Source organism: Ovis canadensis, chromosome 21 (assembly GCF_042477335.2).
Source record: "Ovis canadensis isolate MfBH-ARS-UI-01 breed Bighorn chromosome 21, ARS-UI_OviCan_v2, whole genome shotgun sequence".
In the NCBI taxonomy this organism is placed as follows: Eukaryota; Metazoa; Chordata; class Mammalia; order Artiodactyla; family Bovidae; genus Ovis; species Ovis canadensis.
In genome coordinates this window covers 42,158,843-42,186,835 of record NC_091265.1, presented here as the reverse complement: position 1 = coordinate 42,186,835, position 27,993 = coordinate 42,158,843, and the positions used below count along the sequence as shown (strand labels likewise).

The 27,993-nt window shown below is 41.5% G+C and overlaps 2 protein-coding genes across 15 annotated transcripts in view; one reads left to right on the top strand and one right to left on the bottom strand.

The window, feature by feature from the left end:
* Positions 1 to 19,850, bottom strand: part of HPS5 (HPS5 biogenesis of lysosomal organelles complex 2 subunit 2) — a 45,687-nt gene extending 25,837 nt beyond the window's left edge. For 3 of the 13 annotated variants that reach the window (XM_069565061.1, XM_069565072.1, XM_069565071.1), the window contains exons 1-9: positions 19,453 to 19,850; positions 11,527 to 11,619; positions 10,488 to 10,651; positions 8,703 to 8,813; positions 8,470 to 8,534; positions 7,823 to 8,015; positions 6,579 to 6,712; positions 1,857 to 2,069; positions 1,475 to 1,546 (exon numbers count right to left, since the gene is read on the bottom strand). In XM_069565061.1, the coding sequence (XP_069421162.1) occupies positions 1,475 to 1,546; positions 1,857 to 2,069; positions 6,579 to 6,712; positions 7,823 to 8,015; positions 8,470 to 8,534; positions 8,703 to 8,813; positions 10,488 to 10,595 (896 nt within the window). In that variant the 5' untranslated portion in view covers positions 10,596 to 10,651; positions 11,527 to 11,619; positions 19,453 to 19,850. Of the gene's footprint in view, positions 1 to 1,474; positions 1,547 to 1,856; positions 2,070 to 6,578; positions 6,713 to 7,822; positions 8,016 to 8,469; positions 8,535 to 8,702; positions 8,814 to 10,487; positions 13,392 to 19,452 lie in introns of all 13 variants that reach the window. The other 10 variants (XM_069565065.1, XM_069565073.1, XM_069565063.1 and 7 more) reach the window with 9 other exon arrangements.
* Positions 19,579 to 27,993, top strand: part of GTF2H1 (general transcription factor IIH subunit 1) — a 29,592-nt gene continuing 21,177 nt past the window's right edge. Inside the window, exons 1-2 of one of the 2 annotated variants that reach the window (XM_069565074.1) lie at positions 19,579 to 20,050; positions 27,215 to 27,383. In XM_069565074.1, the coding sequence (XP_069421175.1) occupies positions 27,230 to 27,383 (154 nt within the window). In that variant the 5' untranslated portion in view covers positions 19,579 to 20,050; positions 27,215 to 27,229. Of the gene's footprint in view, positions 20,051 to 24,755; positions 27,384 to 27,993 lie in introns of both variants that reach the window. The other variant, XM_069565076.1, reaches the window with a different exon arrangement.

Genomic DNA, 27,993 nt, shown 5'->3' with positions numbered 1-27,993 from the left:
GAGGCCGAACAAAAGCGACAGCAGTGCAAGCGGGCAAGTGTCTGGCCACCGGGGAGCCAGGAAAGGCTTCAAAGTGGCATTAATTATTACTTACGCTGAGGAGTAGGCAGAGCCAGATCACGCAGGGCTTTGTTAGCTAGGCAGGAACTCTAATGGGAGCTTTAAATAGCTTAACTCAAAAAACTAACACTACCAGGAGAACCAAGCAGACTGTAGCCTTACCATTAGAAAACATACTCTGGGGTAAGGGACTTGCCTGCACCCCACACATCACACACAGTCAACAAATGCTTAAGTGTCTATGACAGGCCAGGCATTATGCCAAACACTGAGAAAAACACAGTGAATAAAACAGACACCAAGCCCTCATGGACCTTACCGTCTAGGAATAAGATAGGCATACATGTTTGAATGTGTAATTATAAACTGTGATAAGTGCCATAAAGAAAGAGGTTTTAATATGCTTCATCTATGGGCAAATAAATAGCTTTCTCCAGTAACTTTCAGGATGAATTATGGATTTATCAAGGAGTTACACTCTTTACAATTGACTTCCAAATATTTCAGTGGAGGTAGTGCAACATATACATACTTTAGTTAGGGGCAGTTAGTTAACATTTCAAGTGTTTTATTTTTTGTTTTTTTTTAATTACATTCAAAGAGAGGTTAGTTAGTCTTTGAAAAAACTCAGTCAGAAGCCAAACTCCAGACTACCCTATAAGAGCTCTACAGAATGTTTCCTGAATCTGTATTAACGATCTTGTTAATTAGCCTAAGGGATATTAGAAATAATATCCTATTGCTGAAATAAGAGAAGTTCAAGACATACAGACTGACTGGAAACCATACACTGGGCACTCACTCTCATGCTTGTAGAACAAGCTGTAGGAACTGGCAAGCCCAGCAGCTAACAGCTCTAAGTAGCACTCTGTGCTACCACTTAATAGTAGACTTTTTTATACCTAACCCAAATAGAAAGCTAGCTAAACTCAGACGTTAGAATATGGCTGGCTGGATCCAACTTGAGCAGATTTTTCATGCAAAGCACCTAAAGAACAGGGAGCTGAAATTTCACATTTACAAGAACAAATTCTACAACGACTTTTGCACCTGCTTGCTAAGAAACATACATATGCAGCAGATTTCAGTCTGAGGCTTGCTTTCATTGTTGTATCCCACCGGGGAGGGGAGGTTATGAAAGAATGTGTACCTATAGCTCTGAGCTCTAATTGTCAGATGTACCCAACAACTATAAAGTGTTCAAGTGGTTTAGGGCAGTTCAAACCAGAAAGGGAAGTGTATTTCTATGATTTTTTTTACCATTCCTCTTATATATAGCACTTTACAGTCATTTCCTGATTTTCTAAAAATGATTTAGTACAAAAACAAAGTTAAGACGCTAACTGCCTCTGAACAAGAAACAGATGAAGGTTTTTTTTTTTTTTTTTTTTAAGGATCAAAGAGAGAAACTTACCTAACATGTAAGAGTTTGGGGAAAGACAAAGACTGGGAGGATCCAATCGTATGATCATACTGAGGTTCTGATCTAGGAAGTAAACATGATTCATGATTTAATCACAATATAAAAGCACCTTTTTCGATACACAGGAAAATTTCTGCCTATAAAACAAATTCAAGAGCCAGTTCACTGCATTTGCTCTTATTCAATTTGCTTTAACCATATAAAAAATGATTAAAGAGTTTTAGGTTTCTCTGAATCTTTTATTAAAAATTCTACTTCACTCTTAAAAGGTATGATAAAATCTCTGATGCATATAGAACATCAGAGGTTTCAACCCAACCCCCACCCCATGTAAGTTCCTCAAATACTTCCTGCTGAACATATAAGTCATTACCTTAGATTAATCACAGGAAGAGGTGGTGAGGAGAGGAGTTTCTTAAACTGATGTGTGCTTAAAACTTCTCCATCAAAGTTCACCTCCCACATCCTGGAGCCGGGGCGAGCACAGTATATTAGGGGCTGCTGGCCTGCAGAACACCTTCCCGGGAAGAAACAAGCTCCATATTCTCCATCTCTTTCCTTGTTTCCAATTTTCCAAAATTTTTCTCTAATACCCCCCACAAAAAAAGAAAAATCATGTTTACTTACAGAAACGTCAAAAGCACTGGCAATGCAAATCCACATGGCCATAAGAACCCCACCCACAGTGTCCTCCCTTTCTTCATATTAGCAATTTACTGGAACGAACAACAGAATGGAAAGATCACAACAGGGCTACACCTCTCATTTGCCATTAACTATTTCTGTTATAGGAAGCAAAACACTTCAGGTTAGTACTCAGTTTATTAGCCACAGTCAGAGTTAATGTGAAGGCTCTTTTTCAAAACTAAAAGATGAGTGCTACTAAACCATTTCCTACATTAAATCAGTTAAATCCTACTGATTGCTCATCTTGTTTTTCACCTGTCCCGTGGAGGCCGCTGATCTACTCTCCAATTCTGTCTCCAGTCCACTCATCTGTCACAAATACCCAATAAACGCCTCACTCTTTCCTCAAAACGCTAAGTCCTTCTGAAAGTCTGTACCTTGGAACATTCGGTTCCCTTAGGATTACACGAACTAGCTATATAAAAGAACTGCACATACAAAACTGCCTGAGAACATGGAGGGTGACAATGAGTATGCCTTTTCTCCAACACTCCTTTCTTTTTCATGAGCTAACTCCATCCTTCCTCCTCTGACAGTCCTCTCTGACTCCTACAAGCAGAATTTCAGGCTTCCCACGCCATGTTTTCAAAGCAGTCACCGCATTACATCTGGCAGTGGTGTCTGCTTGAACGGTAGGTGCTAGTGGCAAAGAACCCACCTACCAATGTAGGAGACACAAGAGACTCTGGTTCCATCCCTGGGTAGGGATTTTGATCCCTAGGCAGGGATGATCCCTGGAGGAGGGCATGGCAACCCTCGCCAGTATTCTTGTATACAGAATCCCCATGGCTGGAGGAGCCTGGCAGGCTACAGTCCATAGGGTCGCAAAGAGTCAGATACAACTAAAGCGACTTAGCACCTGCGCATGCACCCTGCACTAAAACAAAACATCAGCTTTACTAGAAGAATAGTTTTCAGGATTAACTAAAATAAGCCAGAAATGTATTTTATTTCCCAAATAAGGAACGTAAGTAATGAAACCATAACTTCTTGTATTGCTCTGTATGCACTTCAAAGCACTTTCACATACATAATTCATCTAGTAAAGCTCATTAACAACACTGACAGAAAGCTGCAGGAAAAGCAACCTCATATCTCACTTGGGTTAGTTAACGTGAGCCTTGGTTTGAACAAAAAAACGTGCTTGTTTGGAAAGGAATATAGCTTGAAACAAACAAAACTTTAACATAAATAAAAAATTTTAATTATTGTACTATCCATGATCCCCCAAACTGAATTCTAGCTAATGAAGAAGGCATTTCTTTAACATGTTATTTTTGCAGTTGGCTATCCTTATAACCAACTCTAGTCACAATCCTGTGAAATGAGAATTAGCAGCTATATTCAGTTCAGTTGCTCAGTCATGTCCAACTCTTTGCAACCCCATGAATCGCAGCACACCAGGCCTCCCTGTTCATCACCAACTCCCGGAGTTCACTCAAACTCATGTCCATTGAGTTGGTGATGCCATCCAGCCATCTCATCTTCTGTCGCCCCCTTCTCCTCCTGCCCCCCATCCTTCCTAGCATCAGAGTCTTTTGCAATGAGTCAACTCTTCACATGAGGTGGCCAAAGTACTGGAGTTTCAGCTTCAGCATCATTCCTTCCAAAGAACACCCAAGACTGATTTCCTTGAGGATTGACTGCTTTGGTCTCCTTGCAGTCCAAGGGACTCTCAAGAGTCTTCTCCAACACCACAGCTCAAAAGCATCAATTCTTCGGCGCTCAGCCTTCTTCACAGTCCAAATCTCACATCCATACATGACTACTGGAATAACCATAGCCTTGACTAGATGGACCTTAGTCGGCAAAGTAATGTCTCTGCTTTTGAAAATGCTATCTAGGTTGCTCATAACTTTTCTTCCAAGGAGTAAGTGTCTTTTAATTTCATGGCTGCAGTCACCATCTGCAGTGATTTTGGAGCCCCCCAAAATAAAGTCTGACACTGTTTCCACTGTTTCCCCATCTATTTCCCATGAAGTCATGGGGCCAGATGCCATGATCTTAGTTTTCTGAATGTTGAACTTTAAGCCAACTTTTTCACTCTCCTCTTTCACTTTCATCAAGAGGCTTTTTAGTTCCTCTTCACTTTCTGACATAAGGGTGGTGTCATCTGCATATCTGAGGTTACTGATATTTCTCCCGGCAATCTTGATTCCACCTTATGCTTCATCCAATCCAGCATTTCTCATTTGCACAGAGATAAAAATAAAACTCCATTTATTTATGTAGTTCTTTATACCATTTCACAAGATTCTCAAAACAACCCCAGTAAGATGTTAATTCAATCCAGTGGTCTGACCACTTGTCAGAATGTCAGTCAGATTTCTGAACTGGACTGTGTAGTAAACAGCAAAAACCACAAATGAAGAATAGTTACGAAATTTGTGAGATTAACTAATATTTTATCAAAATCTCAAGGGTAGATTTAATGGCCAAAAGGTCCAATGTCAAAGGATATACTAGAAGTGACTGAGGTACAGAAAAGGCACAAAATCAAGACGGAAAGATTCTCGTCTGCCTCCTCCAGCTGCATGATGTCAGGCAAGCTCTATTACTCACTAGGTCTAGGCTAAAAGTGAACGGCTGACATTGGATGATGTCCAGTTCTGTAAGCCTAACTTCATCACTGACCCACAGTCTGAAATAAGTCAGAACCAAGTACATTCCCCTTCTTACTAATTCCAGGTATACGGATGCTTTGCATTGCAAAGCCTTGCTCCACAGCTGTATACCTAGGTTCTGATGCCAGACACCTGCAACCTCCTATTACTGGTCTCCTTTCCACAAGTCTTTCTCATCCCAAGAAAACAAAGTGCAACCTCTCCTCAACTTCTCACGAGATAGAAGAACCCCTAGGAAGACATAAAAAGCTTCCAATCCTGGATAGTTCTAAGAGGACCAACTTCCAAACCCTGGTTTTCCACACGTACACTTCCTTAAGGAGAAGGCAATGGCACCCCACTCCAGTACTCTTGCCTGGAAAATCCCATGGATGGATGAGCTTGGTAGGCTGCAGTCCATGGGGTCACTAAGAGTCGGACACGACTGAGCGACTTCACTTTCACTTTCACACTTCCTTAAATGATCTGAGAGCCCATGTACTTAGAGTGACATTTACAGCTGTCACTCTCAGTATGGTGCAAACTTCCCAACGGGATCCCCAGCAACTTCCATCTCACGCCAGAAGGACACATCATGGAATACGCTTAATTCTTTCTTGCTGTACCTTCCTACTAGAACAGCCTCTCCCCTCCTACCTTTCTGCCTTCAAACTTCACCTACTGAACCTCCTCATCAAATTACTGAAGCTGGCTAGCAGACTCACAGGGGTTTATTAAGCAATTCTCTCTTCTTTTGTGTGTGCTCAAAATTCTCCATAATAAATTTCTAGAAGAGGGGATGGGTTCGGAGGAATATGGTAGCTGGCCAAGGCTACTAGAAGGGAAAAGGCGGGGTGGGGGGCAGTGAATATTTCTATGCAGTGAGAATGGCTGAGGAACTTAAACACAGTGATACACAAGATTTATTCATTTCAAGCCATTTCCTGTTCTAGTATTTCACAGCCACTACCAATACACTCCTTTGCCATTCACTGGCCCTTTGGCTTGACCCTTGTGAAAGTGAATTCACTCAGTCGTATCCGACTCGTTGCAACCCCATGGACTGTAGCCCACCAGGCTCCTCCGTCCATGGGATTCTCCAGGCAAGAATACTGGAGTGGGTTACCATTTCCTTCTCCAGGGGATCTTCCCGACCCAGGGATTGAACCCAGGTCTCCCGCATCACAGGCAGACGCTTTAACCTCTGAGCCACCAGGGAAGCCCACTTGACTTGACCCTTGAGATTTCAGTAAATATTTGTCAGCTTCACAAAGTTCTTACTTAGTCTTCATCCAGTTTTACCTTTTAGTAAAATTCTATTAAATACACAGCAAAATTCCACATCACCATAAAATCTGAGACTCTCAGCCATGTGGGAGAGCAGTTCTTCTGGGTTCCATTATCCTTGCTCTCCACCTGGGCACCTTTCCCAAAACGTCTCTTGCTTTTCCAGCAAAAGGAAAAAAAAAAAAAAACAGAAAAAAACTACATAGCCAATTTCAGCAACAACAAACTCAATCAAAGAAGACACTCTGATTCCCCATATAGGAACAGGCCTTTGTTCAGCCTTCCTTCATGGCACTCAGACCAGGCTTCTTGGTAGAATTGAGCTTGTGCCTTAGTCACCCACTGGACTACGGTCACTCTCCTCGATATCCTCTCTGCTCTCTAACATCAACTTGCACAGAGCTGGTTCCTTATTAATATTCGTAGAACTGAATTGAAGAAATTGGGCAAGATGACTTCTAAGTCCCTTCCAGCTCTGAAATTCTGTATTCCCAATAACTCATGGTTAGTAAATGTACCTCTCAGTGTCACACAAGAAGGATCGAGTAAGCGAAGATACAAGGAGTCTTCCATCCAAATAATCTAACTGGACGACACAGGAATCAACTGTCGTGATTGTCTGAACAGGAAACATCACAAAGGCAGCGGCTGCCTAAAGGGGATGTGATGAGAAAATAAAATTTATCTTTCTGTATACACATGATCCTCCTCTCTTTACCTTTTAAACGAAAACAGCTTAGAGAGCACAACAAAAATTTTAAACGGGCCAAAATTAATTTGCCTGTTAGACTATCAGTTTCATCCATTCAACGAATGGATCTACGTAACTGTAGAGGAGAATTCTTAAGTCTCTGTTTGTGATTATCTATTCTTAGAAGTTGGAATGAAAAAGACAAAATAAGTTTTCGAATATGTGAGAGAACTGTTCACCAGTAGACAGTACTTCTCCACTTGGAAAAAGAGACAAACTAGGGCTAAGAATCCCAAATGTATTTCGGATGAAAAATACATTATGAATCAAGTGGTAACTGTGATGGGTCATCGTGAATATTTCATTAACACATCAAGAATACTCTGATGTGTTAAGTAAAAGAATAATTAGGCAACGGTATTTAGATCTCTTCTAATCTGCCACGATCCTCCAAGGAAATAAGCCAATGAGAGACAAGTTCCCCACTTCTGATGTAACAGCTTTGGAAAAGGAGGACAGTGAAAAGCAGGTCCGCTGTCTTAATGACAAACTAGAGCATTCCATGAAGCCTCAGGACCCACATTGCTAAGCCCAATCCGGGAGTGCTTTCAAGATTCCATTCACAAGTTACCTCCATTCTGAAAGAAAGTATACCTGCACTCAAGAATTTCTTCAAAATGGGGACCAGGAGACTAGGAGCCTGGGCAACTGGTACCATTCCTCCATGTCTGCCATTTTATTCACATAACTAATAAACAGGCATCTGTTCTTTCTTGACAACCAACTATTAAAGAACGGTTTATTTAAGTGGGCCATCCAGGTGAATTATGGAGTAACGTGATAGACAACATGCAAATTATGAAAGTTAGCTCACAGCCATTCTGCAACACGACCAAGATAAACTAGGGTACCATACATACTACGTGCAAACAAGTTTTCTCAAAATTAATAGTCTGGGCTCTAGATAACCCTGAAAGACATACAGAACAAACTGTGTTCTTTAATTGAAATTCTGTGAGACAATACCTTATATATTCACCCACTTACACAAAGCACTGAACTGTTTCTCACCTTTGCTTGCTTAGAAGTGTTGAGTTTGATGGCAGAAACTTTTCCCAAATGATCACCTACAAATACTCTAAGAATAGCTGTATCCCAACAGAGAGCTGTAACTTTTCGGCCTTTGTGTTCTGAAGACACATAAATTCGTTCTGGTTTCCCACGACGCTCTTGATTTAATTCCCAAACAACTACAAGACCTTGACTGCAAGAATGGAGACACAGAAGCAAATTTTCGGCAGTGGTGAAAAAGGTACAATTTCACTGCATCACAGTATCACTTATATTAAATATATAAGCATATTCTTATTCTTCAGAAAAGAGGAAGTAGAAAGTCAAGATATTAATCTCCTTGCTTTAGTCCACTAATCCAATACAAATGGAGAACTTTGAGGTTCTAAATTATGTTACCTTTCTACTTTGAGGTCTCAAAAATGTTGCCTCATATTAGTGTTTTCCACAAATCCTATCAACTGCCAACTGCCCATCTTGGTTTGCTTGGGTCTAAATGGTTTCCCAGGTCACAGGACTTTCAGTGCTAAAACAGGGTGAGGCCCAGGCACACCAGGATGGTTGGTCACCCTAATAAACACACAACCACATTTTTCAATCTCAGATGCATCTGGGAAAGATCAGGTAGCTTCAGAACAGTCTCTCACCTGGTAGCCACGGCAACATAGTCGTCATCATGTAAACAGCAGGCGATCTGAGAAACTGCACCTTCCTAGAGCACAGAAGGAAAAGTATTAGGCAGCTCCTCAAAACTGGGTAATTTACTGCTCAATCTCAAGTTTTACCTTCTTCTTTTATTCCAAATGATATTTACAATGGAGAACTCACATTTATGACAGATACTCCAGATGGTACATGACAGGGCAACCCTTAATCTTACCCTGTGAGAAAGAAAAAGCCTGTGCTTCCAGCCTTCTTTCTGAATGAGGTTGAGTCCTCCTCCTGAACTGCCCAAAGCCAACCATTTTCGAGAAACGGCTATGCTCGTGCACTAGAAACATGGAAACGGACAAGTGAGAGACTCTCAGTCACTCAGCAAATCACACTACTGGAAATAAGATACTGAGAATCTGTGTCAGGCTCCTCCCCACCAGCCTACCCACTGCCCAGTTAGATACCATCCAACGGGACTCAAGCTCTTATTCTAGAATAGTGAAAGACACAGAAGAAAGGACATTTTGGTTTTAACTTTTTAACTGAATCTCAAAATGGCTGAATAGGCTCAATTGTATAAATGAGTAATCTCCCCCTTGGCAGAAGCCAGTTACTAGCCGATTCATCTTCTGGGCAATTCAGCTAGGTCATTCCAGTGCTGACCGCAATGATGGAAGATCAAGTACCCAAGGAATAAAGCAACCACTTTAACCATCTGTTCAGGTAAATCCTTTCTAGTCTGTATGATGAGCACAGAAAACCCACAGCTCTGAGAGCAAGTGAGACTGTAGACGACGCAAATACAAATCGCTGTACTAGTACATCTCCCCACACATTCCGCTCCTTATCCCGAAGCAGCAGTGGTCATGCTGTGCCCAGTACACTTGGTAAAAATTACTGACTGGCAAACAAACATATTCCCAATCCTCTTCAACCTTGTTTCTTTCTACCATAGAAGCTGGAAAACCCAAATCTTCACTTACCCAGTTTCTTTTGCAGCTGGGGGAGCCCTGGGACTCAAGTCTAGCTAACGAGACTAAACCCTGTGGGGGCATCCTGGAAAACTCTGCCCTCTCAGATAAACGGCAGAATCTGAAGGGGAAGAAAGCCTTGTCTCAGGCAGCTCCATCTCACTTGAGCTGCTACTGGAGATAATCAAGACTTGAAGCCAGCCTGCTTATCTTGCAAATGTGACCAACGGTCAATATACAGAAGCTAGCAGAACAGGGAAGATGGAGAGCCTGGGCCCTAAGGAATATTAGTGGCCACCACACTAAACCCAGAAACAGCAACCTCAAACCAGGTTATAAACACCTTTATTGCTTGAGCCATTACTGAGATTTTCTGTAACTTGCAGCTAAAAAAATGTCAGCTATCAACCCTCATAATTGTTGCTCATACTACTTTGCCTATTACTTCCTGTTCCTTTGCTCAGAGGCTAGAAGGGTGCTCTGGGGTGAGGAATTGGTTATGAGACTGTTCTTTACCATGTCATTCCTGAGTTTATCAAATGAACTCAAGAGTTTGAGAGAAGCACATACTCCTTCCCACAGAACTAATTTTTGGCTAATTTTGTAATGCTAATTTTTAGCTCTGTTCCCTTAACAGAGGGGGTACATCAAATTCGTTGTTTTGAAATGAACTTCATAGAACTGCAATGGTTCTTATTGTTCAAAAGGCAATGAGGTATACTCATTTAAACTATGTTATTTTCAATCAAATACATTACTTTCTGAGAGAAGGCAATAAGATTTGGGGGAGGGGGTGGATTCAGTAATCAATATCATGATCTTTAAGGATGGGAAAGAAGGATTCAATCAACTGCTTGAAAAATAAATCAAGAAAGTGCTAAGAAAATACTGCTTCTATGCAAAGTATTACAGCACAGGTAAGAACATCCAGGAGTCCATAAAACATAAAAAATGTTTGGGGGGGGGGGTACACATGTAACAGAGAACGAACCAAACTATGAATATGAAAATAAAACTGATACATGGATCAAGAAAATCACCTTTAGACGAGCAGAGTCCAGCCTCAGGGCTGAAAGTAATGGATCCAGAGGCTCAAATTCTGCAAGAACATGGCTGTAGGACTCTGGTATCACTGGCACAAAAGTCATTTACCCAGATAGATGAAACTACGTTGAGGGACAGGCACAGTGATCCTGAATACAACCTGCAGAAATATAATTTAAGAAGCTCACCACTCTTTCAGCAAGCATTAAATGAACAGGTGTTACAGCAAAGAACAAAATCTGACTCCATGTTGGATCTGTTCCTTTTAACCTTTGCTCCCCATTGCTGTTGCGATCCATACATAATGGCCTGCCTCAAGGAACCCTGCACCTCTGCCTGTATCTTAAACCAAAATGCCTTTCTTCAGGACCCTTTCCACCTGTGGATGGCTACAGGAAGGGAGAAATTAACACTCTCCTCCCTGACATTGGCCATTCCAGGAGATATTCGCAGGATTAATAGCCTTTTTACTTTACTTCCTCACCTTCCTCCCCACCCCTATAAAACAATCTGGTATCCAGACCCCAATAAGATGGTTATTTTGAGACACGAGTCTGCCATTGTCTCGGTCAGCTGCCTTTTCAAATGAAGTTATTCTTTGCCTCAACACTTCTGTCTCCGATTTACTGGCCTGTCATGCGGTGAGCAGAGCAAGCCTGGACTCAGGAACAAGTGGAAAAAACAAGGACACATGAGAAAGGGACAAGGATTCCCTGCTCTGGAGGTGCCTGGCACCTAGGTGGAAAGAAAATATGCACAAGTGACATTATATGTGACAGTCAGCTTGTCCTGTATCATTCCTTGACTCCAAAACTCCCAGAGAAAAAATCCAGACTCTCAATCCCCATAATCCTGTCCTACTCTATTTATCTAACAGTCTAGAACAGACACTGCAGAACATAAGGAAAAATTTTGTCAAGCTCCTCTGGGGCAAAATAGCAACTCCAGCTGCAATTCTTTGAGCTGTAACGCATCTGTCTTTAGGTCTCTCACTACATTCAATGGTTATGAGCCCACAATTCAACAGTGCTTAACAGGAAAGGGCCTCTGGATGGCTTCCTCCAGCCTGTGGGAAGTCGGGTGCCGAGAATTAGCACACCAAGGGGAATGAGAGCTTCAGTATCAGACCTGTAAGGAAAAAACAGGAGTAAGAATTCACATCCCTGGGATCGCAAAAGTCAGACACAACTTAGTGACTAAACAAAAGAATACAAGGGAGCAAATGCCAACCACCCAGTGAAGACTTTGTAAACTAACACAAGCATTCTTACCTGTTCAACAACACCCAAGTGTATGTTTCTGTCAAATTATACGAGTTTCCAGAAAAAAAGACACAATTTAAGAAAATTCTACCCATTAATTTTAACTTTTCCTCAACCTTTTGTTATCTACCAAGTTGAGAATAAAAAGCAAATACCACGGAAATTTTCAGAAATAATTGTTTATACTTGTTTTTAATTATTTATACCTTGTGGTTTTGGTGTTTTTTCCCCAAAAACACATGTATTCACTCACTCATTTATTCAACAAATATGTACTTAGCGCCAACTATGTGCCAGGCATCCTTTTAGATCCCAGAGATACAACAGAGAACAAAACAAGTCCTAACATTCATGAAGCATACTTTCCAGGGGCAAAACACATATCGAAGCCTACAATACTTTTTACTGCATACCCATAACATAGTTTTATTTTCTGCTATTAATGCTGTTTTTAATACAGCTTGATCTGTGCAAGAATGGTGTTCTGGAAAAAAAATCTTTAGGAGTTCTCCTATACTCAAAATATTATTTAAAAATCTTCTCTCATTCTTTCACCCATTCACATTAGTAAGTATTACCGACAGAAAAATCAGGATCACCAGACAAACAGCTCTGCTCACCATCCAGTTCTACAAGGGTTAAGTCCCAACCCACTGCAGTTGCTGACCACCAGGGTACTCTGAGAGGAAATTAAGTCAACAGGATGAGGCCCGCTGCTGCCGACAACAGGCCCCTCAGATAGTTAGATGTATATCCCAGGAAGAATTTTAATCACCTCAGATTTTTATATATCCCCATACATAAAAAAGCACTAAAATCTGTTCTTTATGATTAGCAGTAGTCTTTTACCAAGATATAGGCTTGCCCGCACTTATTTCCTAGCTAAAATTCACATGTGAACTGTCTTCTCTCCTACCTCTTCAGAGCAGTTTCCTCAGAGATAACTGAGTAGCTATCGCCCAGGCTAAAGTCCTCAGCAAGCCCCTGAGTAAAATGTAAACTCATAATTCTGGTGTGTTTTTCTCCAAATCAAAAGCTTCTAGTAAAATATGAGGCACAGTGGTGCTAACAAGACAAAATAATTCCAGAAAGCACTTTATAATCAACTGAGGAAAGACAAATCACACACATACACCTCATACACACACACACCTCATACACACACACACTCATACACACACACACCTCATACACACACACACCTCATACACACACACACACCTCATACACACACACACACCTCATACACACACACACCTCATACACACACACACAACTCATAAGGGGAACAAAAGCAAAGTAATACGTCGGAACACAAAGGACAGAGAGATCACACTGAGTTAAAAGTAACCACAGAAACCTTTCTAACGGAAGCAGCACTAGAGCTAAGGAAATGGAAAGGGTAACAAGGCAGCAAGAAGCCAAGTATTTACTGTTGTTCAGTCACTCAGTCATGTCTTAGTCTTTGCGACCCCATGGACTGCAGCCCACCAGGCTCCTCCATCCATGGGATTTCCCAGGCAATACTGGAGTGTGTTGCCATTTCCTTCTCCAGGGGATCTTCCCAACTCAGGGATCGAATCCGTGTCTCCTGCACTGGCAAGTCAGAGGATATACTTGGAGAATATAAGTCTTTGGCTGAAACACAGGATATAAGCAATGGAATAAAAAAAGATAAACCTGGATATTAATTCAGGTACAAGTTTCAAAGCACTATGAATCTCAAACCAAGGAACCTGAACAAATTATAATTTGGTAAGCAACAGAAAGACATTGAAGGATTTAGTACTGGTAGACAACATAATTTCTGTAAAGTGCTGTGGGCAGACACTAGAAACCAAGGACTTGAGAAAAGCGGTTAGAAGTGAGAAACTAAAGATAGTCTTTTAGTTTCTCAAGACATCTTGCGGAGAAGGAGAAAACCTCTCTTGACCTTATGAGCAGGGGAGACTCAAACAGAATTTAGAATGATAGGGACTGAAGATACAAGAAAAAGCAGATGAATCACCGTGTAAGGTCCTAAGGAAGACAGAAAGGAATGACATCAAGACCACAGTGGCCATCTCTTCCGCCTGCAAACTCAAATTCTGATCCGGATAGACCATTTGGCATTGACTCAGTGCAGAGAGAATGACCTGGAAATTATGACCTAATCGGGTAAAAAACCTAGTTTCTATTTCTCTGAAAAAGACTTTAATAGAGACGAGAACAAAAAGGGAACAGCATATACAATCTCAGTTCGCAAGAGAAGTTGCTGAGTGTTAGTGAAAGTGAAAGTTGCTCAGTCGTGTCTGACTGTTTGAGACCCTGTGGACTGTAGCCCACCAGGCTCCTCTGTCCATGGAATTTTCCAAACCAGAATACTGGAGTGAGTAGCTGTTCCCTTCTTTTTAGGATCTTCCCAACCCAGGGATCAAACTCAGTCTCCTGCATTGCACACAGATTCTTTGCCATCTTGAGCTATCAGGGAAGCCCAGTGATAGTGTTGCTGCTGCTGCCGCTAAGTCACTTCAGTCGTGTCCGACTCTGTGCGACCCCATAGACGGCAGCCCACCAGGCTCCCCTGTCCCTGGGATTCTCCAGGCAAGAACACTGGAGTGGGTTGCCATTTCCTTCTCCAATGCATGAAAGTGAAAAGTGAAAGTAAAGTCGCTCAGTGTGTCCGACTCTTAGCGACCCCATGGACTGCAGCCTACCAGGCTCCTCTGTCCATGGATTTTCCAGGCAAGAGTACTGGAGTTGGGTGCCATTGCCTTCTCCGGGTGACAGTGTTATACCATTCCAAATTTATACCTTCCCTTGCGCTTACTTTGGCACTGCCTTTCTTTGGGATTGGAATGAAAACTGACCTTTTCCAGTCCTGTGGCCCCTGCTGAGTTTTCCAAATTTGCTGGCATATTGAGTGCAGCACTTTCACAGCATCATCTTTCAGGATTTGAAACAGCTCAACAGGAATTCCATCATCTCCACTAGCTTTGTTTGTAGTGATGCTTTCTAAGGCCCACCTGACTTCACATTCCAGGATGTCTGGCTCTAGATGAGTGATCACACCATCGTGATTATCTTGGTGGTGAAGATCTTTTTTGTATAGTTCTTCTGTGTATTCTTGCCACCTTTTCTTAATATCTTCTGCTTCTGTTAGGTCCATACCATTTCTGTCCTTTATCGAGCCCATCTTTGCATGAAATGTTCCCTTGGTATCTCTGATTTTCTTGAAGAGATCTCTAGTCTTTCCCATTCTGTTGTTTTCCTCTATTTCTTTGCACTGATAGCTGAGAAAGGCTTTCTTATCTCTCCTTGCTATTCTTTGAACTCTGCATTCAGATGCTTATATCTTTCCTTTTCTCCTTTGCTTTTTGCTTCTTTTTTCACAGCTATTTGTAAGGCCTCCTCAGAAAGCCATTTTGCTTTTTTGCATTTCTTTTCCATGGGGATGGTCTTGACCCTGTCTCCTGTACAATGTCACAAACCTCATTACATAGTTCATCAGGCACTCTATCTATCAGATCTAGTCCTTTAAATCTATTTCTCATTTCCACTGTATAATCACAAGGGATTTGACTTAGGTCATACCTGAATGGTCTAGTGGTTTTCCCTACTTTCTTCAATTTAAGTCTGAATTTGGCAATAAGGAGTTCATGATCTGAGCCACAGTCAGTTCCTGGTCTTGTTTTTGTTGACAGTATACAGCTTCTCCAACACGCTAGTAAAGTGATGCTCAAAATTCTCCAAGCCAGGTTTCAGCAGTATGTGAACCGTGAAATTCCAGATGTCCAGGCTGGTTTTAGAAAAGGCAGAGGAACCAGAGATCAAATTGCCAACATCTGCTGGATCATCGAAGAAGCAAGAGAGTTCCAGAAAAACATCTATTTCTGCTTTATTGACTATGCCAAAGCCTTTGACTGTGTGGATCACAATAAACTGTGGAAAATTCTGAAAGAGATAGGAATCACAGACCACCTGACCTGCCTCTTGAGAAACCTATATGCAGGTCAGGAAGCAACAGTTAGAACTGGACATGGAACAACAGACTGGTTCCAAATAGGAAAAGGAGTATGTCAAGGCTGTATATTGTCACCCTGCTTTATTTAACTTATATGCAGAGTACATCATGAAAAACGCTGGGCTGGAAGAAGCACAAGCTGGAATCAAGATTGCCTGGAGAAATATCAATAACCTCAGATATGCAGATGACACGCCCTTATGGCAGAAAGTGAAGAGGAACTAAAAAGCCTCTTGATGAAAGTGAAAGTGGAGAGTGAAAAAGTTGGCTTAAAGCTCAACATTCAGAAAATGAAGATCATGGCATCTGGTCCCATCACTTCATGGGAAACAGATGGGGAAACAGCGTCAGACTTTATTTTGAGGGGCTCCAAAATCACTTCAGATGGTGAGTGCAGCCATGAAATTAAAAGGTGCTTACTCCTTGGAAGAAAAGTTATGAGCAACCTAGATAGCATATTGAAAAGCAGAGACATTACTTTGCCTACAAAGGTCCATCTAAGTCAAGGCTATGGTTTTTCCAGTAGTCATGTATGGATGTGAGAGTTGGACTGTGAAGAAAGCTGAGCACCGAAGAATTGATGCTTTTGAACTCTCGAGAGTCCCTTGGACTGCAAGGAGATTCAACCAGTCCATTCTGAAGGAGATTAGCCCTGGGATTTCTTTGGAGGGAATGATGCTAAAGCTGAAACTCCAGTACTTTGGCCACCTCATGCGAAGAATTGACTCACTGGAAAAGACTCTGATGCTGGGAGGGATTGGGGGCAGGAGGAGAAGGGGAAGACAGAGGATGAGATAGCTGGATGGCATCACTGACTCAATTGACATGAGTCTGAGTGAACTCCGGGAGTTGGTGATGGACAGGGAGGCCTGGTGTGCTATGATTCATGGGATCGCAGAGAGTCAGACACGACTGAGCGACTGGACTGAGCGACTGAACTGAACTGAACTGCGCTTACTATCTCTAAAGACTCCTTACCTCCCAGACCTACTTACCAAAATCTTCCCAGGCTTTCAGATCCAGAGTAAGTCCCACTTCTCATAATTCTCAAAGTGGAAGACTCATAGATAACTCGTTGCACACATCCACATAATTCAAAAATTAATCTGAATTAAGGTTCTGGATCCCTGAACATTTTCAGGAAGGGAAAGGAAGTGCTCCCTCTCATGAAGCTGCACAGTCCACTCCTCCACAGCTCACACCATTATAAGGTACTTCCTTACTACTGGGCTGAAACCTGAAACCTGAACTTTTATTCCCAACTGTGGCTTCTACAGTTTAAGAAAATGTCTGCATGCATGCTAAGTCACTTCAGTCGTGTCTGACTTATTGCAACCCTATGTACTGTAGCCGGCCAGGCTCTTCTGTCCATGGGATTCTCCAGGCAAGAGTACTGGAGTGTGTTGCATGCCCTCCTCCAGGGGATCTTCCTTACCCAGGGATCAAACCTGTGTCTCCTGCATTTTGATAGGCAGGTTCTTTACCAAGAGTGCCACCTGGGAAGCTCAAGGAAATGTTTACACCTTACAAAACAGTCCTTCAGTATTTGAAAAATGTCATGAGGTCTTCTAAAAATTTAACAACACCAGTTCTTCACTCATTCTGACCTGACAATTTCCAAATTCCTCTCAGTTCTGATAAGCCTTCCACACAGGGCCTTTAGTTTGCCTGAACATGTCCTATCCAGAACTGAACATAAAACTCTTCAGTAGCTTAATAATCAGAACAGAGTAGAAACACTAACTTCCTTGACCTGGACACTAAGTTTCTATATTACATCCTAAATCAGTATCAGAGGCAGTTTTTGTGTGTTTTTTTCCAGGTATGTTTTTAAAGTAGCCATGTCACACTTCTGATTCAACAGAGAAAGAAGCTAACTAACACCCAAAGAAATTTTCAAAAAAAATTAATATAATCTTCCTAGCTAGTACCTGGGCTTCCCTGGTGACTTAGTGGTAAAGAATACGCCTGCCAATGCAGGAGACACAGATTCGATCCTTGGGTTGGGAAGATCTCCTGGAGAAGGAAACGGCAACCCACTCCAATATTCTTGCCTGGGAAATCCCACAAATAGAAGCGCTTGGGGAGCTGTAATCCATGGAGTCACGAAAGAGTTGGAGACAACTTAGTACCTAGATACAGTAGAATTGAGCTCAAATTGAAAGCTGCTATTAATCAAATTCAACAATGGATATAAAACGTACCCTGAAATTTTTAAGCTGTTCAAACTAGAACAGTAGAATGTTGATACTTGTTAAAGTTTGGTTAGGTATACATGAGGGTTCATTGTACTATTCTGTCTGTCTGTGTTTGAAATTTTACTGAACAAGATTTTTTATTGAGGTACATATAGTTAAATTACAATGCTGTGTTAGTTTCAAGTGTACAGCAAAATGACTTAGTCATACACATATATGCATTCAAGACTTTTAAGTAAATATTTAACAAGAATCTCTGTACAAACCTTTCATTCTATATAAACCTTCTATGCATCCATGGTTTAATATATGCTGTTTCTGGAATCTTCCTCCAGATAAGAAAAACCGGTCTCTCCACAAAACTGAGTTTAACTATTACTTCTGTCACAGTTAGCCTAGCAAAACACTAAGCAAACAGAGGGTGGCCATAAATGCTTACCAAAGTCAATGAAAAAACCTTTTGAAGAGCTGGTTTACTAAAGGTCACAGAGCTCATAAGCCGAGGTGAAACTAAAATCCACTAATCTTGAGTCCAAATCTAATTACCTTTCCATTTCCCATATTCCTTGATGGCAACATAAAAAGCAGTAGGATCAAAAAAAGGTTTTTCTCTTGGCCTAGTACTCATTTTACTGAACCAGTGTTTGCTGTGCAAACACTCAACGCAAATCACAGCGTTCTCTTTTCCCCACTAGATGCGAGGAAGGAAGAAAAGGCAAGAGAGAAGGAAAAGGAAGAAAAATTAAAGATATTATGCCAAGGGGAGGTTGGGGATTTCCTCATAATGGGATCTTTCTATAAAGAAGGCTGAACGCCAAAGAATCGATGCCTTTCGAACTGCGGTGCTGGAAAACACTCTTTGAGAGTCCACTGGGCAGCCAGATCAAACCAGTCAATCCTAAAGGAAATCAACCCTGAATATTCATTAGAAGGAGTGATGCTGAAGCTGAAGCTCCAATACTTTGGCCACATGATGCAAAGAGCCAACTCTTTGGAAAGGACTCTGATCCTGGGAAAGACTGAGGGCAGGAGAAGGGGGGAGACAGAGGATGAGAAGGTTGGATAGCATCACCGACTCCATGGACATGAATTTGAGCTAACTCTGGGACACAGTGGAGGACAGCGAAGCCTGGCATGTTGCAGCCCATGGGGTCGCAAAGTCGGACACGACTGAGTGACTCAACAACTACTACTCAAGTAATAGAGAACTCCTCTCTACCTTAGACCAAGAAATGGCGACTCACTCACTCATGCACTCAACGTCTTACACGCATCTTTGCAGACATCTGACCACAAGCTCCCTGCCTAGCGAACTCCTAACTTAGCAGTTAACTTTAATACTACATTCAGATCTCTTGAAAGAAGAGGCGGTAATCAAGTTTTCAAAGCCAGGTTCACAGCCTGTAAGTCTCAGCCCCTCTCTACCACCTCTAGGCAGGCAGCCCCCAACTTCCTGTGGGTCACAGCCTCTCTCCCGGTTAGGCGCCCGCACACTCACCGCGCGCTAAGAGCCGCACCTGAGCTTCAGTCTTTCCTCCTACTCCTCCCCGCCCAGGCTTACGTCATCCCGGAGCGCCGGGGACGCCGGGACAAAGCTGTTAACGGTACTTCCTCGTCACGTGACGGGTTACGCCCTGCTTGCGCGTGGTCCCTCCCCCTTCGGCCGCGGTCGCGATTACGCTCTCTGCGGCCTGCCCGCTGCCGGCCGAAGACGCAGCGCCGAACGGGACCGGAGGAGCTCTAGGCCAAAGGGGTGAGACAGCCAAGTTCCTGGGACCTTTCACCGCTTAAAGCCGGCGAGAGGAAATGAAACAGGCGGGCACCGGCGGAGGAGGGAGGGAACTAGCGGAAGGTGTCATGGCGGCCGTGCTCTGGGGTCACGTGCCCCTCAGGCCCGCCTTCGTACTTCCGGTCACGTGCCCTCAGAGTTCTCGCAGCCAGCGATGGAGGCGAGACCCCCTGGTAACAGAGGCGGTGGCGGTGGCGGCGGCTACTGGGTTTCAGCCTCTTTCCCGCAGCGTCTCTGAGAAGCCCAGCGGAACTCGACTCGACACAGCGCAGTAACTTAGTCCCTGCCCAGGGCCGTCTCCCACCTGGTAAGTTTAGACCGAAAAATGGGGGTGGACTGGTGGGTGATGAGCTGACAGGCCTGGGGGCCGCAGGACGGCACGGAATCTGCCCCTTTTTCCTGTATCCCTGTCGCCGTTGCTGCAGTTCCCAATTCTGCTGTCTCGGTTGGCCGTTTATTTTTCTGAAGAGAGGAAGAGGCGACCCCTAATCTGCTTGTCTATAGGAAGCCAACTCCTCCACTGAAAGCAGGGACTCAAAGATGTACCCGAAGCTGGGATGAGACTTGGCTCATGAGGGTGAAGGACGTGGAAGCCTCTCTGGCTGAGGAGCTCTTCCCGTTAGAAAACGTGCTATTCAGTCTTTCGGTTTCTGTAAGGGAAAAGCTTTCATCTTAGTTCCACACACCTTTTGCTTCGCTTGTCAATCCTGTCCCTCTTAAAACGACCTTAACACGTGTGCCAGTTCACCCCACCCCCGCCACTCACACACCAAGTTTTGATCTTTGCCCGGCTTGATCATGGTTAAGCACCAACACATGGAAATATATAATTATTTTAGAAATTCTCAGAGGCTAAATTATGTAAGGAAGTGTTTTCGGTTGACTCTTAAACGCCTGTTTTAGGGTCTATAAAAAGGCGGCGGGGGGAGGTGTGACGGGAGGAAAGAGATAAAAACGTAACCTTTTGCCCATTAGCAGACCCAGTTTTAAAAACATACCAAAACTGTGTGGTTTAAAGTATACTTTGCCGTAAGTACTGACTCCATAAGGAAGTGGAACAATTTTTCCTAGTGAATTCTTACCAGAAACCCCAGACATATAAAGCAGCATGCCATGGTGGAATTGCATTTGGGAGCACCCGTCCTACCCACTCAGCCTCCCCTCTTGGAACACAGTTTGAAAATAACTGAACTCGACTTTGGTAACTAAAGCAAGGTTGCCAACCCTAAGGTAGATTTTGAAAAATCAAAGGTAGAAAAATGAAATGAAGAGGTCACAGCAGAGGGGAGGGTAACCTCTAGTATCAGGTTTTTGGCATACAAAAGGACTAGGCTCTAGAAGGAACTTTGTGCCTTTTAGCTGACCAAAATCCCTGGTTTGGAAAAAAGGGAGAGGTAATTTGGAGCCATTAAACCTGTTCTGCTACTCTCACTCAGCCAACACTTAGCAGTGCAGCAGATTGAAAGATTTGAGTCTCTTCTGGGTGGTACTAATAATAAATAGATATGGTAGTGCTCATGTGGAAAAAAAAAATCACACAAATGCAGAGAGAGCTGTTTAAAAATACCAGGAAGGTTGATGCAAAGAGAGGAATCGGTTAAAAACAGTGCACCAGACGATCAGCTTCAGTCAGTTGTGGCTGCTTCCTATACCTCCTGCTCTAAAGGCTTACATCTTCTTCCTGATGGTCTGTGTGTACATCTTTTAGCCCTGCTTTTCTGTGCTGCTGGTTTTTCCCTCACCGTCAGAAGTTGTCAGGTGTACCTTGAGCTTTCCAAGCATTTTGCCCACTGTGTCTACTTCATGGATACTGCTACTGGAAGTGTCTTTAGTTCTTTCCTCCTTTCTGCACTTTGATTACCAGCTGATTGCTGTCCTCTCACTGTTGGTATCCTGCTGTTGGCATGCAGAATTTTATCAGTGAATACAAGCCTTCACTTCCTTCTGTCTTGCATCTCTGTGGCATTTCCTCCTCCTCCCTTTCCCTGCACTGCTGTAAAATGAAAAAGTGCTTGGTCTTAAAATTGCTACCTCAGTTTATCCATTTAATGCCCTCCTTACATATGTGACGATCCTTATAACAGTACATTTTGGTCACTCTGTACATACTTCCAAGGTTTTATTCCCTGTAGTGCTGAATTGTTAACATTTTTTAGGATTGCCTGACAGCAAGCAGCATTCCAGATCTCCATTTTGTATGCTGGCAGACACAGAAGCGCTTTCTCTAATAATAATCCTCGTTTTAGAGAGTGATACGGAATTTATTTCATGTGTCTTCTGTTTTGTTTTCCTGCACCATTTATCTCTCACGTTGGAAAGGGAATGGAAATGCAGAGATACAGGATGTAGGAAATGGAAAGTTAAAGATTTCTGCCAAATAGTTTCAAATTATTCTTATCCCTGTTTACTTATAAGCCAGTTATTGGAATCTGTGAGGAATGGTACTATGATCTGTGAATTGAGTTCCTGAAGTTTAGTCCAGAATGTATGTACAAAGGTTTCTTGTTTCTTAACCAAGGTTGTATTCTTTGAACAGCAGAGATCTTGCATAGATGTCACAGGTGCTTATTGGACTGTTCCCTCGGGCTTAAATATGCTGCTGGGCTCTGTATTACCATGAACAACATATGCGGCCTCTGCCCTACTTTGTGAAGCTTGCAGTCTTGCCAGGAGACATACGTTAAAGAGTTACTTTAAAAATTAATTACAGTAGTGAGAAGTGCTGTAAAGAGAAGAACAGGAAACCTTGCCTGGTGACTTTGAAACTTGGAGGAGACCAAAAAATGAGTACAAGCCAGTTGATGGAAAGGGAGGAGACTGTGTCAAGGCTCAGTGCAAGTAAATATTTAACTGCAAGTGAATTAATGCCTTTGCTGGAGGATTTTGCTATTTAAAGAAGTCTTGTGGCAGATTATTTCATAAAGTAATCTTTTAAGTAAAGCTAGATCTTCATCAAGCCGCTTTATTTAAATGTAACCGCATCAGTATTTTTCCTAAACAAAATATTCTGTGGCTCTTACAGAGTTCTGCTAGAAAGAACTTTTTGCTTCCCCAAGGAGCCCCCTTCAAGAAAAATCTAGAAATCTTAGATGCCATTGCAGGATGGTACCACTGGTTCTGTTAAACTTCCTAAAACTGGTCCTTCTGTAGTTAACAGAGGTGCTGCAGATGAGCAGGGAAATTTGCCAAGCAAGTTATCTGTAAGACAGTCAGCTAGTTATTCCCAGTGTTCAGTAACTTGTCTTCATTTTTAAAGTTCTCTCTAAATGGATTTTAATATGAATGGCTTTACCTTTTGTTTTTCCAAATTGATTTAAAGTAGCCAACTAATAGTCCTATTAATCTAATTTATCCTCTGCTCTACGGTTCCTCTGTCTTCATTCATCTTTCTTCCTTACCGTCCCATCTCAGAAAAGTTTTCCTGTTCTTTTCCAAAGCTAATACTTTTATTTATGCCTGTAAGCCCAGTTAATTGGGGACTTTCTCTACCAGCTGTCCTTGCTTTTCCTCCATACATGGACATACTTGAAATTATCCTGTCATTATTTGCTTATCCCCCTCCACACACCCTCCGCATCTGTCTTTCTCAGATTTTAATTCGTTTCCTAAAACATGGTTCCTGTGGTATGCAGTTTAATTTTACAAAGTATAGATAAGTTTTTAAAAATTTTGTAATAATTTATGCTACAATATTAATGTAAAAATATTTAATGTTTCCATAGATGTTATAAAATTACTATGTTAAAATTTTAATACTAAATAAAAATAATATGCATATTACAAAAGTTGAACAGTTGTTTTAATTCTTACCCACAGTAACCACCTGTAACATTTTCCCATGTTGCTTATAAATATAGTTTGATAGATCATCAACTCTTGGAAAGACTTTTTTTTTTTTAGGTATTTAGTTATTTGACTGCACTGGGTCTTAGTTGCAGCTTGTGGGGTCTAGTTCCCTGAACAGGGATCAAATCCCGGCCCCCTGCCTTGGGAACCCAGGGTCTTAACCACTGGACCACCAGGGAAGTCCCTGGAAAGACGTTTTTAATAACTTTTTCTCATTACAAAATACAGTGTTTGTTGTAGATAGTCAAGAAAACAAAAAGAACATTGAAATCATCTGTAGTCCTGTCACCATAGGTAACCACTATTCAATTGGGTATATGTCTCTCCTGTCACATATATTTGCAGAGTAGCGTAATGGAACTCCAAGGTCAGACTGACCCAGATTCAAACCCAGTTCTACTTCTTGATGCTTTGGGAAAGCCTCTGGATTTCTTAGACCCAGTTTCCTTTATCTGCAGGATGGAACTAATAATAGAACCTACCTCAGGATTGTTAACTGGGGACTCAATGAGATAATAAAGAATTTAGCCCAATTGCTGGCATGTATTACAAGCATTCAATAAATTTTAGATAGGTTTTTTTAAAATTTAAGTGTATGTAATCAAACTAGGGTTTTTTGCTCGTTTTGAGCACCTAACGGAATTTTTTTTTTTAATAGTCCTTTAGGGACTACCCTGGCAGTCCAGTGGTTAAGACAGCGTGCTTTCACTGCCGATGGCCAAGGTTCGATCCCTGGTCAGGGAACGTAAATCCCACGCACCGCAGCACAACCAAAAAAGGGGAAAAATAAAAAAAACACTTATTTAAAACCATGGTTTTTCAAACTTTTTAAGCAACAGTAATCAAAATTTCAGGAGGACATCAAGTCAATCAGTTAAAACATGGCATTAAGAATTTTGATCCTTTATCATATATGATGTATACTAAAGCTGGAGGTTGTAAATAACATGGGAAAATGTTTTCAATCACAAGTAAACAAGATGATTAACTTGGGGCATTTTTTAAAATCCTTTTTTACTGGACTTAATGAAACTCAGTCCCAGCATTTATAAATGCCTGCATAATACAGACTATCTTTACCTGCATGACTTAGCAGCACCTCAGACTCATTTTCAGAGCTGAATTGTTTGTCTTCACTTACAAACTTGTTTTTTCTTCTGTTTCAGTAAATGGCATCACTGTACTCCTGTCAGCAACACTTAGAAGTGGGGTGTGAGTAAGCAGCTCTGACATCTTCAGCACAACATCTATTAATTCTGCTTCCTCAGTACTCCTCCTTGTCTCTTCCTCTCCGTTCTCACCGCCCGCCACCTGCTTCAGACTCTTCTGGTCCCTCTCTTCAGTCTCTCTCATATTGTCTTAGATTAATTTCTTAAAATACAAATTGGTCCCCTATTTTAATCTTTTAGAAGTTTTCTATTGTCAACCACACAGTGGGGTATTTTCCATTGTCTGCCTCCATCTTAACTCTTCAATTTCATATCCCACTGATCCCTATTATGAATTTTGTGCTACATCCAGAGCAAACTAGTAACCATCCCTAGCCCCAATCCTTGCGTTCCAAACCTTTGCCCCAAGCCATTGCTTTTGATAACAATGCTTATTCTCTTTTCTCTGTCAAAACCCTCATTTAAGACCCAATTCATTAATAACATACATTAAAAAAAAAACAAAACTACTGATTCATGTAATACGGTGGATTTCAAAAAGCCAAAAATGAAAGCATACGTGCTGCATGATTCCATTTCCAATGAAATCCTGGAACAGACAAAAACTAGCCTGTGGTGATAGGAATCAGAACAGTTGCTGGAGGGTGGGAGGAAGAGAGTAGACTAGAAAGGGATGCGAGAAAACTTGGTAGGGCGATGGAAATGTTCTCTCTCTAGTTTTGGGTAATGGTACATGGGCATAAACAGTTGTCAAAATGCGTCAAACAGAACACCTAAGAACTATGCATTTTGTTGTTTTCTTAATTATAACTGCATATTTCTTAGTTGCCCTAAGGTATCTATGACAAAGCCTCTTGTGTGAAGAAGTGCCTGAGTCATAAATCAGAATGTTGTTTTAAATCTCCCTGAACTTTACACATTCTAATTTATATGGATTCACACACCTATCTTGCTCGCTAGACTGGAAGCTTTCTGAAAGCAGAAATTGCCACCGGCAGACATTTGTCATAATCCTTAGACTCCTTGGCTCAGTACAGAACTGTTGAATAAATGTGTTCACACTGGCTCTTTTCCACTTGGGGATGGAGTAACCTGTAAGGAAACTTACAAAAGGGAAGATCTGGCTAATCAAAATTCAGGTAGTAAACTTCAGAGAAATTAAAAGTTTAGTCTTTTTTTAACTTGTGTTTTTTATATTTAAATCACTGCCTCATTGAGTAAGAAATATTACAATAAAGCTTCACTTGTTTGCTCACATTTAATTCTTATGACACCTGTGTATGTCAATTTGTCTGAAATTATAACTCATACCTGAACCAGTAAATCTTTTTAAGCTATATTTTAAGTCATTGCTTTGAGAATGAAAACTAAAGTCATAACTTCACCAGAAATGGCATATATGCCCTTTGTGCTACCAGTTTCCCCATCCCAGCCCATGGCAGACTTCATCAGTTGTGGCATCCTTCCTGCTGAACCCAGACTCATTCTAGATAGCCACACTCAAGGCGCTAGGCTTTGGGTTGGGTGGTTCAGAATCCCAGAATTGGGGAGAAGTTGAGGGAATCTCCAGGCAAACGTTTCCTAGGTAACAGATTAGCCATATACAAATGAAACTAACAGTTGACATTTGATTGTTGAAAGATGTGGGAAATAGCATCTGAAGTATTAAGTGTTAAATTATTTCAGTTTTATTTTTAAGCACACAGAAGGAAACTTAGACCAAGTTTTTAGATCTGGGAGTGGTTTTAGGAAGGCTGCACAAACCCTGTAGCTCTTGGTTTTTTCAGTTGGAACAATTTGAACTGAATTATCCAGCAGTATAATTCTAAAGTTCTACAATTCCAGGAATAGGTTATAAACCACATGCTGCTGCTGCTGCTAAGTCGCCCCAGTCGTGTCTGACTCTGTGCAACCCCATAGATGGCAGCCCACCAGGCTCCGCTGTCCCTGGGATCCTCCAGGCAAGAACACTGGAGTGGGTTGCCATTTCCTTCTCCAATGCATGAAAGGGAAAAGTGAAAGTGAAGTCACTCAGTCATATCCGACTGTTAGTGACCCCATGGACGGCAGCCTACCAGGCTCCTCCACCCATGGGATTTTCCAGGCAAGAGTACTGGAGTGGGTTGACATTGCCTTTTCCTTATAAACCACATATTTATAGTCAAATCATACATTTAAGATTTAAGAATATAACTGAAAAAAAATCAAAAATACTAGGATCAGCGTATGTAGAAACGGTTTGAAAACTGGCAGGTGAGTCAGTTTTAATTGTATAAATTCACACCTGTGATATGAACAAAATGAAATTTAATTTTAAAGGAATAGCACAATACTTCAACTTTGAATGAGGGAAACGACTTTTTTTTCCCTTTATTACTCATTTTAGTTTTAGAAGGGACTCAAAACCAACAAATCCAACCCTAATTGAGATGTGAAATCTTTTTTTTTGTTTTTAGCACCTTCTAGCCATCATGGCAACTTCATCTGAAGAAGTTTTGTTGATTGTAAAGAAGGTGCGACAGAAGAAGCAGGATGGAGCTCTGTACCTCATGGCAGAAAGAATTGCTTGGGCACCTGAAGGCAAAGATAGATTTACCATCAGCCATATGTATGCAGATATCAAATGTAAGTCAGCTATACTAAGGTCTGATGTATATTGTTTTTGTTAGTAATTTTATAAGGAGACAGCTTATACAATCTTTGTGGATTTTCTATTGTCAAAAAATCAATAGTATTGACATAATTACAAAGTGGGGTCACTGTATATTATTCTATCACCTGCCTTTCTACAGCAATAGAGTATGTGCAATTCACATGTGTAAATCAATCTCATGTAAAGATTTCCACACATACTTTCTTTTTAAGAGTTACCTAATAGTCCACTGAATGGAGTTAGTCGTTTACTTAACCTATTGAAGGACATTTAGGAAGTTTCCAGAATTCTGTTACTGAAAGCAGTGTTGTAGTATTGACCTGTGCACTAACATCTTTTTGAGTAGGTCATGTGTATGGGATACACCTCTTCAGTGGACTTACTGGTTCAAATGGCTCATGTATTTAAAATCTTGATAGATGATGCCAGGTTGCCCTTAATAAAATTGTATCATTTAAGTAAAGTTGTCTAATCTTTGGTAATGTGTCCATCATCTATTGAGAAAATAAGCTCAGTTTTATATAAAATGTAGATGGGAGAAATACAGAGCATAATATATTTATATCCTTTTTATGATTTTCA